Source organism: Tachypleus tridentatus, chromosome 2 (assembly GCF_004210375.1).
Source record: "Tachypleus tridentatus isolate NWPU-2018 chromosome 2, ASM421037v1, whole genome shotgun sequence".
Lineage (NCBI taxonomy): Eukaryota > Metazoa > Arthropoda > Merostomata > Xiphosura > Limulidae > Tachypleus > Tachypleus tridentatus.
The window spans coordinates 27,465,316-27,485,107 of NC_134826.1; the positions used below are offsets into that span (position 1 = coordinate 27,465,316).

At 33.0% G+C, this 19,792-nt stretch overlaps 1 protein-coding gene across 4 annotated transcripts in view; it reads right to left on the reverse strand.

The window, feature by feature from the left end:
• The window catches only part of LOC143239841 (uncharacterized), a 298,954-nt gene that overhangs the window by 22,336 nt on the left and 256,826 nt on the right, over positions 1–19,792 (reverse strand). For all 4 annotated transcript variants that reach the window (XM_076481434.1, XM_076481420.1, XM_076481426.1 and 1 more), the window contains 6 exons: positions 15,746–15,918; positions 12,382–12,485; positions 9,955–10,050; positions 6,755–6,832; positions 6,400–6,453; positions 1,273–1,459 (listed from right to left, as the gene is read on the reverse strand). In XM_076481434.1, the coding sequence (XP_076337549.1) occupies positions 1,273–1,459; positions 6,400–6,453; positions 6,755–6,832; positions 9,955–10,050; positions 12,382–12,485; positions 15,746–15,918 (692 nt within the window). The remainder of the gene's footprint in view (positions 1–1,272; positions 1,460–6,399; positions 6,454–6,754; positions 6,833–9,954; positions 10,051–12,381; positions 12,486–15,745; positions 15,919–19,792) is intronic.

Genomic DNA, 19,792 nt, shown 5'->3' on the forward strand with positions numbered 1-19,792 from the left:
TATCTTAACGTGATTATACATTATATGACTAGAACCGTAGGAACGTCTGTCTTTCTTAACGTGATTATACATTATATGACTAGAACCGTAGGAACGTCTATCTTAACGTGATTATACATTATATGACTAGAACCGTAGGAACGTCTGTCTTTCTTAACGTGATTATACATTATATGACTAGAACCGTAGGAACGTCTATCTTAACGTGATTATACATTATATGACTAGAACCGTAGGAACGTCTATCTTAACGTGATTATACAATTTATGACTAGAACCGTAGGAACGTCTATCTTAACGTGATTATACATTATATGACTAGAACCGTAGGAACGTCTATCTTAACGTGATTATACATTATATGACTAGAACTGCAGGAACGTCTGTCTTTCTTAACGTGATTATACATTATATGACTAGAACTGTAGGAAAGTCTATCTTAAAGTGATTATACATTATATGACTAGAACCGTAGGAACGTCTATCTTAACGTGATTATACATTATATGACTAGAACCGTAGGAACGTCTGTCTTTCTTAACGTGATTATACATTATATGACTAGAACTGTAGGAAAGTCTATCTTAAAGTGATTATACATTATATGACTAGAACCGTAGGAACGTCTATCTTAACGTGATTATACATTATATGACTAGAACTGTAGGAAAGTCTATCTTAAAGTGATTATACATTATATGACTACAGCTGTAGGAACGTCTATCTTAACGTGATTATACATTATATGACTAGAACTGTAGGAACGTCTGTCTTTCTTAACGTGATTATACATTATATGACTAGAACTGTAGGAAAGTCTATCTTAAAGTGATTATACATTATATGACTAGAACCGTAGGAACGTCTATCTTAACGTGATTATACATTATATGACTAGAACTGCAGGAACGTCTGTCTTTCTTAACGTGATTATACATTATATGACTAGAACTGTAGGAAAGTCTATCTTAAAGTGATTATACATTATATGACTAGAACCGTAGGAACGTCTATCTTAACGTGATTATACATTATATGACTAGAACCGTAGGAACGTCTGTCTTAAAGTGATTATATATATATGACTAGAGCTGTAAGAACTCCTTTGTGGCATTAGCGTGCTGATTGTTCTTCCTACAACATATATTGTATTTTGATATAACAAATTAGAGTCCCCTTTCAAACATTCTACTTACAGTTCTGATTGAATACTAATCTTGGTATGTAGGAATATCTAAGTTTCAAACAAAAATTATCTTTTGCTGCACCAACCTTTAGTAACATTTGTCGATTGTTGGCACTTTGGAGTAGCAGTAACAAGCTTGCTGTTTATTCTACGCGTAGTATATTTAGGGGTTGAGGTTAAGGACGGTTGGAGACTGGACGGTTGAAGACTGGAGTCATCGTTAGTCAGTTGATCACAAATACCACTGCCAGATTCTTCGTCTTCTGTGTGGTTCTAAAACAACGAAACGTGTCGTTAAATGTGAAATACACTGCATGTTGGGCGGCTATTGTATTAACGAATGTTAATTTTAAATCGGCACAAATCCGTATATCCTATTCTGTAGTAGTAATAAAGAACCATGGAATTAATCATGTAAATTAGAGGAACTATCTTATATCTGCTTATTTAGACGAAAAGTTTGTGAGTTTGCTCTTTAACTTCAGTTTACTGAATTTCTGTTTTTAATTTCATTTTCACGTAGGTCTCGAAAAGGCCTAAAGTTAAGGATAACACTTCAACGTATGTGTTCAAACTGAAACACAATGAATTGTTTGTTTGTTTGTTTTGGAATTTCGCACAAAGCTATTCGAGGGCTATCTGTGCTAGCCGTCCCTAATTTAGCAGTGTAAGACTAGAGGGAAGGCAGCTAGTCATCACCACCCACCGCCAACTCTTGGGCTACTCTTTTACCAACAAATAGTGGGATTGACCGTCACATTATAACGCCCCCACGGCTGGAAGGGCGAGCATGTTTGGCGCGATGCGGGCGCGAACCCGCGACCCTCGGATTACGAGTCGCACGCCTTACGCGCTAGGCCATGCCAGGCCCAGAAACACAATGAAAACAGAGTAACATAACAACAACCGTAAAAGTCTTATGCAAACCACTAATGCATCTTATGTGATATTTTTACACCGTAAAATAGTGTTACACCACATTTATAGCATTAATTAAGAACCAAATTATTTTTATTAAGTGATAATTTACAAGCTAAACATTAGTAATTATTGAACTATAACAATTAATTAATTATTTAAGTTTATTAACTAAGAAAAAGAACTGTAAGATACGTTAAAAATACTAACTGGAATAAGTTGGCTTATTTTAATTACGAAAAATTTACAACCTAAATTTAAATCGTGCTTATATCGTACTAAAGTTAATTTCACAAATTTATAGTTATCACAAACTAGATCTAAAAATCATACAATAATGGAACTCTTGCTTGTATGATACAGGAAAAACATTTTTTATTACGCTGTGTGTATCCCCCAATTTCACAAATTTTTTATCTAAGTGCATGTAGATTTACAATGTGGCTCACGATTTTCCAGTTTTGCCTCTGTTTCCTGTCACAGATAACTTTATTTTATTCCATTACCAGGGTGCAGATATGATGTCATGAATACGTTACATGAGAATCTAATGCTCTGGTGCCACGGGTAATTAAAAATAATATTTTTACTTACGAAATAGTAGAAGTGACCTTTAAAAAAAACTTTTGGACTAAACAGATGAATCCAGGAACATCATTACATTTACTTCAAACTCACCGTGACAATAAATGTGAATGTTTTGAACCCAAAACAAACGCTATTTACTTGAATTACGTAATCAGAAACACGTGAACCTTTTTGTAAAATATAATAATCTCTACGGAGTAAATGTGAACTCCTAAAGCATACATTAAACGTTGCTCACGAATTAAACAGTATCAATAATTCTAAATTACCGAAGGCGTTAACTAAACAAACATTCTCAAACGAGATATTTATACGAACGTTCGTTGTCTGTTTACAGTTGCTAATGATAACGAATGTACAGGATCTATTTTCGTTTCTATAATTCTAAATGTATGAGAGAAAAATAAAAAATTATTTTAATATTAAATCTCACAATTACACACGTTACTGCATTCCATAATTCTACAGTAAAAGTCAGTTATAAACTAGAACTGTTCTACTAACTACTTCGTTAAATTCGTTGTTTACTGGTGTATATTTGTTATAATACCATTGTGTGTTTCCTTAGAGCAAAGCCACATTGGGCTATCTGCTGAGTCCACCGAGGGGAATCAAATCCCTGATTTTAGCGTTGTAAATCCATAGACTTACCGCTGCACTAGCGAGGGACTATAATGCTATTATGTACAGAATTTTTGAAATAAACAGATAACTTTCAGAAGAAAAAAAAACATTTTCTTCAAGGCGAACTTACGAATTTATTTACACAGTTAAAATAATTCGATATTATCACTGAACAATAATGTTTTATTTGTTCAACATAACAGTCTGTGGAAAACATGTCGTTTCTCAAAGTAATCACACTTTTATCTAGGCCTAGTTTCTGTCTCATTCTGGCAATGTAACGTAAACTAAGTTAGAGTCTGTACTTAAAAGGAAAAGGATTTCGTACTGCTGAAATAAAATTGTAGTTATAATATATGTAAAGTAGTTTACTCACTGAATAAACTGTATGAAACTTTTTAAATTTCTCACAGGTTTTATCAGTAATTACGTTCTGAATTCTGAATCGCTTTGACTTCTGTGATGAGTTTACTTATTTAACCAGATTTAGAAGTAATGAACTGCAGTAGGAAACAAGTTTGGAGTGATTAGGTATACCACCAAGATAACATTTCAAAATGTAATGCTATGAGATTGAATCATGAGCCATTTTAACTATAAATACTGCATACACACGGCCCTGTACCCAGTGTTCACTGGAATCATACACTCAATCAATCAATAATACGACACAAACATGCCCAAAGACTAAACACATCGTTAAAGTAAAAACCAATTAATATTTAAAATATATATATGCTGCAATATAAGTTACTTTTCGTACAAAACAAAGAACTGATTTTTAAATGCATGTTTATGATACTACAGTTGCATTATTAAATTTTTATAAAGTCTATAAGATTTATGAATTTAATTTGTTTATTAAGCACTAAGCTATACATGATGTGTCCTATCCACCACGCGTCCAGAGATATACCACCGCCACTAGAGGGCAGCTTTATACAATCTGTGTCGTTGTTACTTAAACAGCTTTATACAAACGGAAGTTACGATAGTTCTCATTACTTAGAAACAGCTATATACAAACAATCAATGTTGTTATTTTGGAAACAAAATTCACGTCATGCAAGACGGTACCACCGCACCAGAGATATATGTTGGTCCCTATAAACAATTGATTAAAACAGTCGTCTAGAGATAGAATGATATAGTCAAATAATGAAACGCTGAAATAAATTTTTAGACTCAAAGTTTTACTTTTAGAATACTCGTCCAAGATACACTGGCCCAGCATGGCCAGGTAAATAAGGCACTCGATTCGTAATCGGAGGATCGCAGGTTTGAATCCCCGTCACACCAAACATGCTCGCCGTTTCAGCCGTGGGGGCGTTATAATGTTAGGTAAATCTCACCATTCGTTGGTAAAAGAGTAGCCCAAGAGTTGGTGGTGGGTGGTGATGACTAGCTGGCTTCCCTCTGCTCTTACACTGCTAAATTAGGGACGGGTAGCGCAGATAGACCTCGTGTAGCTTTGCGCGAAATTCAAAAACAAATCAAACCAAGATACATTAAAGGAAAGGTGATCACTTTCCTAAAGTTTAGAAGACATTTACTTTCTTTACATTCCTGCATAAAATATGATTAAAAATCAAATATTGTATATGATTAGTTGGTATGAAATAACCAATTTTTCCACAAGCAGCTATTATGAATTGAATGTATCAGAAACAAGTTACACTTACGTTATAAATTGTCATTCATCTCTTTTGTACTATATATTTTTTTTCTGCTTTTGTTTTAAATCAGTACGTGACGGACGGTTGTATATTAGCGTTTCACATTAATTTTACGTGTGATTTTTGCACATTGTTATCACACGGTTCGTTTTATTTTTGTTCATAAATATAATATTTTGTATTTATTCCATCCGGCATGGCCAGATTACGGCAAATCCCAGCATCTTTCCTGGTGGGTGGTGATGACTAATTGCCTTCTCTCTAGCCTTCATTGCTAAATTAGGGACGGCTATCGCAGATAGTCCTCGCGTATATTTGTGTGAAATACATTAGAAACCAAATTGTATTTATTTTCAAAAGTGAAAGGTGTCTTATGCATGTTATCTAATAGAAATTAAAATTTCTTTTAGAATAGATAGTAATATTCCTGCCATACGTAATTAGATGTGTAATGGGAGAATCTGTGTGGGGTCGTTAACACAGTTTTGTTAAATCCGAAAATAAATTAACTGTCATTTTTATCTTGGATAAAATGGCCAGATCAGAGACCCCTAGAATATAAAGTATAGCCATCCTAACTTGGATCAAGTTGAAAGGACGTGGATAAAACGTCCAGGCCAGAGACCTCTAGAATATAAGGTATAACCATCCTAAAGTTAGATCCAATCAGCTTTAGTGCGGTACAAAATAGTTTACAGTGGGCACCACGCAAGTCCTCGTTCCGCCTGTCTTCTAGTGGGTCAAGCAAGAACAGTTTTGACAGTTGCCTTCCAAATATATATTTAGGGCACAATTGTTTTCTAAATGTATTTTCAAATTCGTCTTCTATCATCCGCGATGCAACACTTCAAAAGGTAAATGTATAAAGAAATAAGCAAATACGGTTGTTATTTTATAGAATTACATCTGTAGCTTACTGTACAGAATACAAGAGTATCATCAACCGACATTTGGTCATACGCTTGTTTAAAAAAGATGTATAATTTTTCACTAAAGACACCACATACCACATCTGCTAAATACAAGGAAAAAGGTTTCATTTTTGAACGTGCTGAAACGGTTAAGAAAAATTACTTTCATAAATGTTTATGAAATACAGATTCGTATTTGGTGAACATGAGACCTATTTGTATAACAACCATAGTTTTTATACATTATTTTATTTCGAAGAAAAATAACAAGACTGTTCATTCAATAACTTAGTACAACTTAATAAGTATGTGCAACCCTTTATAAAATTACTTGTATAGCAAGCTTTATTCTACAGTCAATGTATATGATAGAAAAAGAAAAAAGACAAAGGTGAATTTAAAAACAACAACATTTAATTATACCCAAATGTAAAACTTCAAGGAAATGGAGAGAAATAAGAAAAATAAAAGAAATCGATTTTCATAACTTACGTACCGGAAGTAAAGGAGACGTGTTTCCGCTTCCGCTCTCATCTCGGTCGCAAATTTCCTATCGTGTGATATAATGAGATAAGTGTAGGAATTAATTCAAAAGGTCTAATAATATAAACTTCTCAGCAATATCTTAAAAAAAACAAAACAATTGAGTCCAAATAAATGATCTAAAAACTTATATTTAAGTTTTTATAGCATAAGAGGAACGTAAAAAAAAATATATTGTTATGCTTAATTCAATCTATTAGCCGACAGGGGTCTCTACGATCACATGAAATTTAGTAAAATCAAGCTGCCAGTAAAGTCATCGATTAAGACACGTTGTTTTACATTAAAAATGTGAATGGTCTATTTACCTCATACGATGCCTTTTTCCAGATTTGATCTATCAGCCGATAGGAAGCATCTCTCGATAGGAGTGATCCAAAAACAAACTAATAAAACAGGTTTCTCTTAGATATCAAGGATTATCATTTTAAAGATTTATTTACAAGGTTTAATTACTTAAAATAAAAGGAATTTAAAAAAATTAAACTTGTGTGGTTACTATCTGTGTTTTGCCGCAGAGTGTGGACGTTAGGACTAATATTCACCTGAATTTTCGATATGAAGCGAATATGTTAGCGAATACATAACAGGTTTTAAATATATCAGCTCCATTATATACTTGCTTTTATTAGCTGTATATCTTCGTGGTTTGTTCACAAGGAAATCTTTTATAGTATATTCCTGTGTTGTTGGTTTTATAGGCTATACTAATAATCAAGTCTAACTTTCTTCACTACTACAAAATTCTTTTCGTTATTGCTTAGCTATTCAGGTGTGTGTGTGTGTGTGTGTGTATTTTCTTATAGCAAAGCCACATGGGGTTATCTGCTGAGCCCACCTAGGGGAATCGAACCCCTGATTTTAGCGTTGTAAATCCCTAAACTTACAGCTGTACCAGCGGGGGACAACTACTCAGGTACTATAACGTTTAACATTTTGCTGTGATCTGAACAATTATTATGAAAGTCTATTGTATCTTATTTGAAGAAAAACCGGATTTATCCGCACGCAACCGATTTAAGAACCTTATGTATCCTATGATTTATTAATCGACGATTGATATTATTTACAAAAAATATTGCACAAGATAATTATTATATCCCTAGCACAAGTTCTTTCCCATCATTGCCCGAGGGTGTATAACGTGGTATTAAACATTTTTCAATGTAGCTTCCTTGAAAAGCGGTCAACCAATCACGTCAATGTTGTCCGGTTGTCAAGACTGTTGCTATGTAAGTGTGATATTCCAGAACTTTACAGAATCCTTTTGTTTATTTTGCAGAACTGTAGAATACCGTGAGTTACCCAAGTCTAATTACAAACAATTTGCTCAAACCCGTAAAACAAATGTGAACATATTTTATGGAGTAATATTTCAGTTGCTTGCAGACAAAGAACTACGGAGTTGTTTGTGTTACTTTCAGATGGAAATTTTTGCATTAATTTAGGCCCAATATACAATGTCAAATACCTCGTCAGCATTGGAGGCAAATTGTTCGCTGAAGTTAAACAGAAGTGTATTTTATACGTGTATTGGTATGATCACATGATAATTAGCTGATATGTTTTGAAACTTAAACAATTTCTAAATCTTGCTGATTTTTAAAATATCAAAATATGTAATGAAACGTAAACTTCAAAATTTACATATAGACTAAATATACTACGTGTTGTGGTTACTTAATAATATTTTAGTGGAACTGAGAACATATGCGAGAAGGCTAAAAAAACAATTACCGACTGGCAGTTTCGGGCAACAGTCATTTGTTGCCCTGACAAGCAGCCAATATTTGTTTATTATCATATAAATTTCATTGCGTTGTCGAGTGAAAAATGTACCTGTCATATTTTGTTATAACTCTTCACTTATTGTAACTTCTCAGCATATAAAGAGTATACCACAAAAAACGGTGCTATTGTTTTTATGTTAAAGTATATTACGGTATCTAAAGTATAAATATGTTATTATAATAAATAAAGTAACGTGCCCCTGTTGACTCAACGGTAAGTGTTAGGGCTTATAAGGCTAAACATTGAGATACGATCCCGTGGTGGGAAGAGTCGAGATAACCTTATATGCACCTTTGTGTTTAACAAAAAGCAAACAAAAACAATTAATATGGAAATACATTAAATATTAGATTATATTTAATATATTGAGAGATTGTCCTAATGAATTTATAACACGTTATTCAATTGATAAACTCATAGGCTCTAAGATGAGAAGTGCATAATATCACAAAGCCGTTAACCCATTAGCTGTTGATTTATCTGCGGAAGTTGAATGCGGGTGTACTCTCTATATATAAATACGTGTTTCTGTTTACACTCTAACTCCTTTGAGTATATTTGGCCAATCTGAACCAAAACTTATATCGTATGGGGGTCAAAACTGAACTTAGCTTTATTTCTGTTTTGTAAAGCCTGTTAATTAATTAACCTTAGCCTATTGAATCAAGCTGGCCCAGCATGGCCAAGCGTGTTAAGGCGTTCGACTCGTAATCTGAGGGTCGTGGGTTCGAATTCCGGTCGCACCAAACATGCTCGCCCTTTCAGCCGTGGGGGCGTTATAATGCGACGGTCAATCCCACTATTCGTTGGTAAAAATGTAGCCCAAAAGTTGGCGGTGGGCGGTGATGACTAGCTGCCTTCCCTCTAGTCTTACACCGCTAAATTAGGGACGGCTAGCGCAGATAGCTCTCGAGTAGCTTTGCGCAAAATTCAAAACTAACAAACAAGCAAATCGAGTCAATCTCATGCAGTCTTGGCAGATTGACGCCTTACACAATTTTGCATGTTTTAAAGTAATTAAAGGTCAAAGTATGAAAGTTTCTAGACTGTTTCTCAAACAACCACGCTTTTCTCATGGTCAATGAGACGTAGGGTGTTCAAGGGTGGGATCACATCAAAGTCTTTGTTGGTAGATGGAAAGCAAACTGCAAATGTGATTTATGAAGAACCTTTATTATAATGTTCAACTTTTGAGATGAAGTTTATATTTAAGACATTTTTAAATATGTGATTACTGTTAAACTTAGATTGGTTTACTCATTTAAACGTCACTTGACGGGTATTTCAACTTATAGATGTATATGAATGCAGAACTAGGCTTATTAACATCCACACATTCCAGTTTATAGCATTAGCTTAAAAGTACGATGTAAGTGTTCTTGCTATTTTCACTTCCATATAAACACTTCGATAAAAATGCTGTTAAAAGCTTATGAGCTTCAACGCATCCCAGTTATGGGATATTTGCAAAAGGGGAATATGTAGCTGGCGCCATCTCTTATGTCTATCGAAATCAACAATACTGCATTGAACTTTATAATGTATGAATTTTGTTAAGAGCTTCGTCGTCTGTCGTTGTTCAATTGGAGTTTATTGGCGTTTGGAATATGTCAACTGTTTTATGTAAATAGCTGAATTCGAGATATATTTATAAATAGACACCTTATAACTCTAAAGCGTAACAAACAAACAAAAACAGCTCTAGATAGCGTCTTACCTTTTCTTCATGTGTTGCTATACCAACCGCATTAGGTATAATTTTGGCTGTTCGTTCTTTTGTAACTTGGATCACACTTGCAACAGGAATCAAAAACTAAAGAAACACAGCTGATTAATCAACAATAAAAACAATACATAATAAAACAACTGTCACATATTCATATACAATGTTCACACATGCAATAATTATTCAATAATTAACCTCCTTGTTAACAGTTTTCGCTTTAACTTCTTCTCACTATCCCAAACTTCATTGAAAAATACCTCTTAAAACCAATGACTTTCTAATGATTTGCTTACTTTTACAACACTTATAGATGTAAGAATCTTACAAATGCCAACATAAACATACCACGTAAAGTATGACGATTGTGTCAGTTCAACAAGGAAAACGATTTTTTTGTTTCTAAATACACGTGTACAGTTCTTTGGCCTACAAGATTTATACATAAAAACTAAACACTAAATGGTATAATATCCTAACTTCTACACGTAACACAAAAATGTACAATATTCAATAAGAAAGATATATAAAAATGAAACTATAATATTGTGGAGTCAGTTGTAACTTTAGTGAAACTATAGGAAAGAAATAATTAAAATATTAAGATATTTAACAGTATTAACATAAACGAGAGATATTTAAGTGTACATAATACATATGATTTAAATAACAAAGGGGTGGTATGTAAAAACGGGTTTTTACTGCTACGTCACATTCACTACCCCTCTAAATTTTGCAAATCTTAATTTCACATGAACCATCAGACGGTAGTGTTTGAGCAACTAACTGAAATTGGTAAATATCTCGAAAACAAATATATGCATATTTAAAACAAGATGAGAATGACGAATAATGAACTACATGATCTATGGTTCGCTTCCCATTACCCAAGAATCGTGCTCTGCACATTTGGAATGTAATGAACTACAAGATTTAGGGCAAAGCTCCACGATTCCAGTATTTCAATAATTTCCTCTAGTTTATCAGTTTAAAATTAGGAAAATCTAAGGGTCATAGGTCCTTTTCTATCTTTGCCTGATTTTCCCGAAACAAACAAAAGGTGACGTATGATAAACAACACTATTTTTTGTCACAGTTTTCCACCAATGAGAAATGCAACTATATTTATAAAAAAATAAACTCAAAATAATATAACGGTAACTTCAGTCGTATGATAAACACATGTTTCAAAAACTAACAACTTTTAATAGTGATATCAGCGAATTTGTAACATCATATTTTGTAATATATTATTCTAGTTCTATTGTAAAAAATTATTATGATATAACTTGTTAAAACGTGAAGGCGAAACATTTAAAATTACATTCTTACAATTTCTTGTGGATAATATATAGTTACCTGAAGTTATAATATAGACACTAAGAATAATTCTATCTTTTTACACTGTCAGAGTTTGTATTTAATTTGCACAAACTTTGCAGGATATCTGTAGTTATTTATCCAATCATTATTCATGTATGCAAAAACGGCTCGTTTGGGTTGAGAAAATATTTTACGTAGAAAATCGAAACGTTGTTCGCTCTTCTATGTAAAATATTTTCTCAACCCAAACGAGCTGTTTTTGCATATATATTTCTCTACAAGTGGGTTTTCTCGACATCACCAATCATTATTTGTTCAGTTTAGTCTTTTATTTAAATGCCACAATAGTTATAATTGTCTGTGAGCTTTTATAACGAAAATCTCTGATATAAATAAAGTATAAAAACAATGGAAATTATGTGGGCGCAGTGCTTGTACACTGTACAATTTGTCTTCTGCACCTGTACTCACTTTTGTTTTAGCTTACTCATTTAAACTGGAAGCAGTGTAAGGAAGCCAACACACACTTACAGAGGGAGAGAGAAAATATAAATATTTGAACGGGTTTAGGCTACACTACAAATAAGAAACCATATATATTTATAGATAACTAGATTATCGTTCTAATTTTAGTTTAAATAATATGTTTTATTATTGTTAGTCTTAACGTACCTATGATTGAAAGCCTTCTAGTTATCGAAATATTGTACTGAATAATATAGTTTCTCCCAAACTGCAATTAGCTCCTCAGATCATTTATTTGATGAGAATTTGTTGTTTTCAGCTACTAAATATCAAAAGTCGCGTGTGACAAGTTCTTAACTCGTGTTGTGGCGAGAAAGTTCACATACTATGTTTATCTCTTCTTTTTTCTGCACTAATGTTTCTTAGTTACAGTCCCTAATTTCATATTTAACGATAAACTACGACTTTGAACATTATAACACGTGCCAAATAGTGCTTATAATACACCTAACATTTACAATGAATAAGTAGTTTACATATTAACGTGAACTGTGTAAAAGTTGCAAAAGCAACAATCATTATTTCAGTATTTCCCAGTATACGGTGTTAAGAAGTGACACTGCAAAATCTCACCTTTGTTTTATAACCAAAAATGTTGGAGTAAAAAGCAAAATAGTTCTCTGTGAGATAGAGGAATCCTTGGAGTAAGATGTCTGACACCAGGGCGCAGTGGTAGTCTGAGGAAACATTGGAAACTCCATTACCACAGGAGCTCATTGGCTTCGGAGATGTGATTAAAATTATTTTTAAAACCCTACTGTAATTTAATTTCAATTTATACCACTCTCAACGATCATTTAGCAAAATAATAAGATCAAAGGTTTTCTAATTTTACTTCTCCCAACTCATTCTTATCGTACAAAGTGATAAACTTTACTTCAAGATTATCATACGTCATGTTTGACGTCATTTGTAAATCTATTCTCTGTCAATTAATTTCAGAGGACACCGTTAGAATGTATATTATTTTAAGATATTTTAAATGAATTACGTAAAACTAACAATTCGCCTAGCTGTCGCACACTACGACCTCCTGTACTTCGAGTATTCTATTGCTATTCACTGTTTTATAAATTTTATTCACTATTTTATAAATTGAAACATTTTCTGACATCCTTAGAAATATTGTCAAGTTAGGTATCGAAATCGAGAAATTTTAAAATACGTTGGACCGTGAAAGCTGCATATAACCTAAATATTTTTTCTGTAAACTTTAGATTTAATTAAAATGTTTTAAAAAAGGCTAACATCGATTAAATGTGCGCTTTAAACTGGTCAGCTCGCAAAGAACTTTTGACAGCTTATTTAAATAACACTATAGATACTAGATAATACTGTCTTTTTTAAAATGTTTTTAAATTTAAAAAATAAATCGAAGTGGGTATTCGATACTGAGAAAGAAGGAGACATTGGATTTTAGTAATGATTTTTAACATTGTTATTCCAGTTAATGTTCCAACTTAACTAACCAAACAATATCGGTTAGTTTTAGTGTTACTAAATATTTGACCTTTCACATAAATTACATAGACTGCAAAAAGTTTGATTGGTAATTAAAACTCAAAACAGAAGTTTAATTATATTTTTTTCTCATTGTATTCCACAAAAATTAGGCCCAGCATGGCCAAGGGGTTAAGGCACTCGACTCGCACTCTGAGGATGGCAGGTTTGAATCCCCGTCACACCTAACATGCTCGCCCTTTCAGCCGTGGGGCGTTGTAAAGTGACGGTCAATCCCACTATTCGTTGGTAAAAGAGTAGTCAAAGAGTTGGCGGTGGGTGATGATAACTAGCTGCCTTCCCTCTGGTCTTAAACTGTCTTAATTAGGGACGCCTCGCGCAAATAGCCCTCGCGTATCTTTGCGCAAAATTCAAAACAAACCAAATGCATAAAGAGAAGATTTTTCATAAAGAAGACAAATATTGTAACTTAATTTCACGTTTTTTATTGACACTCATGTATAATTTACTTTCACAGAGAAAGAAACACATAATTTTAGTTGTAAGTAAAACACTTTTTCACACTTTAAACAAACAATGTAAATAGAGATTGTGTTTCACTGTGTTATTATATTTTACGTATTCAATCCAAAATATATCTGTAGTTAATCTGTGATAGATTGTTTAGGCAGAGTATTCATGATGAAACTTTGTAATTGTTTTTCTTCACTATATTATATTTTCGTAGAATGAAGTTACAGTTTTTATGTGATAAAACCTGTATTATAACAAACTTTAGCAGTTTTCCGATTGTAATGTTAAACCTTTTTCTGAATTTATCACGACATTTTTCAGTTAAACAAAGTTAACAAACATATTTATTCGAACATTTCACACATTTATGCCGAAGTGAGGAAAGAAAACTTTCTCTAAGTGTCGTTGACATTGTGGCCAAAGTCACTTATAACATTTGAAATGTCACTAATTGTAATATACCACTTTGGAGGGGTGTTTAAAAAACATTGTCATAACCATAATATAGGCGTTTCTTCCATAATTATCAACTTGTTGAAGCGTATAAAATAGTGCCCCTAACAACATAACATATGAAGTAAATACGACAGAGTAAGCCTGCGTGTCTATAAAATGTGAAATTATACTTAGTGAGTAATAAACACAAAGAGTTAGACACTCGTCAGTACACAGTTTAACTGTACGAACTAATTTAATGACAGTTATTCTGTTAACTTCTCACAACAATATAACCACATCTCTAACAAACGTCTCACAATACTATAACTACATATCTGACAAAATTATCACAATACTATAACCACATCTCTGACAAACTTCTCATAATACTGTAATCACAACTCTGAGAAACTTATCACTATACTATAACCACATCTCTGACAAACTTCTCACAATACTATAACCATATATCTGACCAACCTCGTACAATACTATAACCACATCTCTGACAAACTTCTCATAATACTGTAATCACAACTCTGGGAAACTTATCACTATACTATAACCACATCTCTGACAAACCTCTCACAATACTATAACCACATCTCTGACAAACTTCTCATAATACTGTAATCACAACTCTGGGAAACTTATCACTATACTATAACCACATCTCTGACAAACCTCTCACAATACTATAACCACATCTCTGACAAACTTCTCATAATACTGTAATCACAACTCTGGGAAACTTATTACTATACTATAACCACATCTCTGACAAACTTCTCACAATACTATAACCATATATCTGACCAACCTCTTACAATACTATAACCACATCTCTGACAAACTTCTCATAATACTGTAATCACAACTCTGGGAAACTTATCACTATACTATAACCACATCTCTGACAAACCTCTCACAATACTATAACCACATCTCTGACAAACTTCTCATAATACTGTAATCACAACTCTGGGAAACTTATCACTATACTATAATCACATCTCTGACAAACCTCTCACAATACTATAACCACATCTCTGACAAACTTCTCATAATGCTGTAATCACAACTCTGGGAAACTTATCACTATACTATAACCACAACTCTGAAAACTTCTCATAATCCTATAACAACATCTCTGACAAACTTCTCATAATACTGTAATCACAACTCTGGGAAACTTATCACTATACTATAACCACAACTCTGAAAACTTCTCATAATCCTATAACAACATATCTGACAAATTTCTCATAGTACTGTAACACATCTTTGACAAACTCTGCAGAGTACTATAACCACAATTCTGATAAATGTCTCACAGTCTTATAACAACATCTCTGACAATCTTCTCATAATATTATAACCACATCTCCGACAAACTTCTCACGATGCTCTAACTACATCTCCGACAAACTTTTCACAATACTATAAACACAACATTGCACTTTACTTCAGCTATTTGATGAATAAATTAACTATTAGGAAATAATAAGAGAGTAAAACAACTCACAGTTTATGAGACGTTCCTCACCACTAACATTAGGAAAGTGGCGGTGAAAACGACGTTCGTGAAGACGAACAAGACGAGATCGAGGTGGAGTGGGAAGCTGGATATTGCAATCCGTGAAAGAAGAAGGGTGGGTAACACTGGGTAAGCTCACCCATCGTCCCTGCTCTTCTAGACTGTGGAGAAAATATCATTCAACTTGCTCACATATTAAATAACTTTAAATGAAGTGCATGATTTTATATTAAGTTTAAACATATGTAACATAAGACTTATAAAACTATTCACAAATGTACATATATACACTGCTGGCCAAAATCTTAAGACCAATGAACATAAAGAAAAGCCCGGCATGGCCAGGTGGGTTAAGGCGTTCGACTCGTAATGTGAGGGTCTCGGGTTCGAATCCCTGTCGCACTAAACATGCTCGCATTTTCAGCCGTGGGGGCGTTATAATGTTACGGCTAATCCCACTATTCGTTGATAAAAGAGTAGCCCAAGAGTTGGCGGTGGATGGTGATGATAGGCTTGCGCAGATAGCCTTCGAGTAGCTTTGCGCGAAATTCAAAACAAGCAAACATAAAGAAAAATATGCGTTTTACGTTGTTAGATTCGACCACTTATTTGAGTGGAACTTCGAAAGATGAAAATGAGAAAAGGAAAAATAAAAATAAAAAACTTTTTAACATTTAATAGGAAAAATGAGAAAACTCTGAAATTAGCCTAAATACTAACTGGTCTAACAACGCAAAATACATATTTTTTCTTTATGTTCATTGGCCTTAATATTTTGGCCAGCAGTGTGTGTATATATATATAGAGAGAGAGAGAGAGAAAGAGATAAAATTAATACCAAAAGTAAAGCACCCCGCTAGTACAGCGGTATGTCTTCGGATTTACAACGCTAAAATGAGGGGTTCGATTCCCCTCGGGCTTAGCAGATAGCCCGATATGGCTTTGCTACAAGAAAATACACAAATACACACACTGAAAAAAAAATGATTTTTTTTTATTTTTCTTCTCCTTTACTTTGGAGAGTATTCATCTTCCCAAACGGTCTGCAGGCATTGAAGGGTGATATAGATGTGAGACGTTGGGGGCCTGAGCACCAACATCTCGCTCTCTTAATTTCTATTTCTTTATGTTTAATTTTAATTTCTAATGCTATTGCTTTATTTTATTTCTTTATTTGAAACTGTCAAATGGAGGTTAAAACTAATAAACGGTGTATCCCCACCGCATTGTGGGTCCTACTTCATCAGTCACCTCAAAAACCTAGGGTACATTTTATATTCCACATCACAACTTGTACCCTTGAATCCTTTCAATTATTTCAGTGTTTCTTGTTTTTTTTTTTTTATTTATCTTGTCTCGACTTGTTTTGGGTTTTAACAAACTAATATATATATATATCTATATGCTATATATACATACAGAAACCTTTACAAAATGGAGGTTATAAACACGGATTGTTATAAAAAGTCCTCTAAAAATAATCAGATTCGTGAATAAATTACCAGAGCTTTAAAATAACCTAATTTTTGGGTAAATAACCAATGCTTTTAAAATATTCATATTTGTGGATTAAAAACCAGTGTTTTAAAAGAACCAAATCTGTAGATTAATAACCAGTGTTTTTAAAAGAACGAAATCTGTAGATTAATAACCAGTGTTTTTAAAATAATCACCGTTTTTTAAATAACCAGATTTGTGGATTAACAACTAGTGTTCAAAAACAAACAGATTCACAGATTAATAACAAGTGTTTTTAAAATAATTAGATTCGTGGATTAATACCTAGTGTTTTTTAAAGATAACCAGGTTCGTGGATTCAATAAACGTCTAAGTAAATAGCTTCTTGCACCACATGCAACATAAGTCATGACAAGATGCAGTTTGAAGACCTATAGATATTAAACTTGTGTTTTATATTTCTAGAATTTAATAACGTTGTGCATCTTGCAAGAAATGACATTACCTGTTAATATATGTAATAATAAAACGAAGTGTCTGTGTGTGGCCGTAAAAACTCCAAGAGAAAAGAGCCTAGAAAACTGACATCTTGTACATATACTAAATGAGCCCGGAAGGTGCGCATATGAGTATTACTTATTTACGTGCGTACATATCTTTTTATGAGAAAAACCACTTAGAAGAGAAATACATCCACCATAGCTCCAAGAGGAAATAACCTAGAAACGTGAAAATTTCCACAAATACCAAGTGGACCCTGAGGACGTGAACCTAAGTATAACTATTTTTTCACATTCGTGCGCGCGTTTGCATCGTTTTGTGTGTAAGCAGGCTTTTAAAAGCCACATAGAAAAGAATATGTGACTATCATAGCTCTAACAGCAAAGAACCTAGAAATTTGAAATTTTGCACCCATACTAAGCATTCCCTGAAGATTTGAACCTAAGTGTTATTACTCATCTAGATGAGTTAGTATCTTTTTATGCAAAAAGAAAACACAGAAAAGAAATGGTTCCTGATGTATCAACATCTAATAAATAGAAAATCCGATGGATTTTGGTAACATTGCGTTCCAACGATAGTTTTTATTTCATGTTGCTTAACAAAGGTATAATCAAGCATTGTTTTTAATATTTTATGTTCTAAAAGTATTAAATGAAATATACAAACTACAAAATGAAAAAAAATATATATATAATTTTCTAATTTAGAGGTTCGTTAATTCAAGAGGTTTGTCTTTTAATATTAGTTTTTGTTACTTAAACCTAAAATTGAAGGACAAGTTAGAGGAACGACTACCTTTACAAACAGGCCACGTACCTTAAAGGAGCAACTAAAGTACATGGGTTATACTTTTATACTAAAATGGGTTAAGAATACACACACTGACATAGTCATTCAGAATAAATCAACCTAATAAACAGAACGAAGTCGGGGAATTTCACCAGTAGTTAAATAAACCACAAACTCCTCGAATGTTAACAGAGATGATTTTGCTTGAGGCTTTATATATTTATATAAAGTGGACAATTTTTCACAGTTATTTTAAATCTTTCGAATTAAACGATCCTATTTTAAAAGAATTAAAATAAGAAAAATCAGAAATAAAGCAGAAATGTTTTATTTTGTGACGATGAAAGTGAGATAATCTATACAGAACATGCAAGCTAAACTCTCTAGTGATATAGGTAATAAGCCTAGTTTCCTAGTGACTGAAAGCCTAAAATGTGCTTAAATTCCTGTACAAACCTAAGCATTCATTGTCTTTCCAATGCTTTTACGAAATAAAGCAGAATAGTTTAAATTAGTTTAAATATTATTACTTACAAAATTGTGTAAAGAACGAAGTATCATAGCGTTAATTCGTGAGTCGATATTAATTATCCTGTAAGTTCGCAGTCACTGAGGCTGCAAATCACATTTTATAAAATAGAAAGTAGAAAAAGATCACATATTATACGCCTGTTGCATCAAGGGTTTTTATCTAGTCATAGGCAAACTCAGTGTTTAAGGTTAAAACAATGTATTATCTACTGAACATATAATACGTGGACGATGACAATTAAGACCTGATATTTCCTAGTGAAAAAAATAACTCACTGGCACAGGTTATTACCAGATATTCTCTAGTGTTAAGAGAACACTCTAACATACCTTATGGCCAGGTATTATCTAGTGTGTTATGAAAATAAAATTATAATTATATATTATCTAGGGTTAAGAAAATACCGTGACAGAGGTCATGAAGATATATTATTAATGTTAAAGAAACTAACTGGTAGAGAATATAACCAGATATTATCTAGTTTTAAGAAAAAAACACTGGCCTAGGTTATGATCCAGTATTATCTAATTAAAATAAAATACGTTTACGAAGGCTTTGACCAGATATTATCCAGTGAAATAGAGAGATTACAACGAAAGACAACAGTAATGGTGAAATATAAGAGATTACAACGAAAGACAACAGTGACAGTGAAATAGAGAGATTACAACGAAAGACAGCAGTAACGGTGAAATAGAGAGATTACAACGAAAGACAGCAGTAACGGTGAAAAAGAGAGATTACAACGAAAG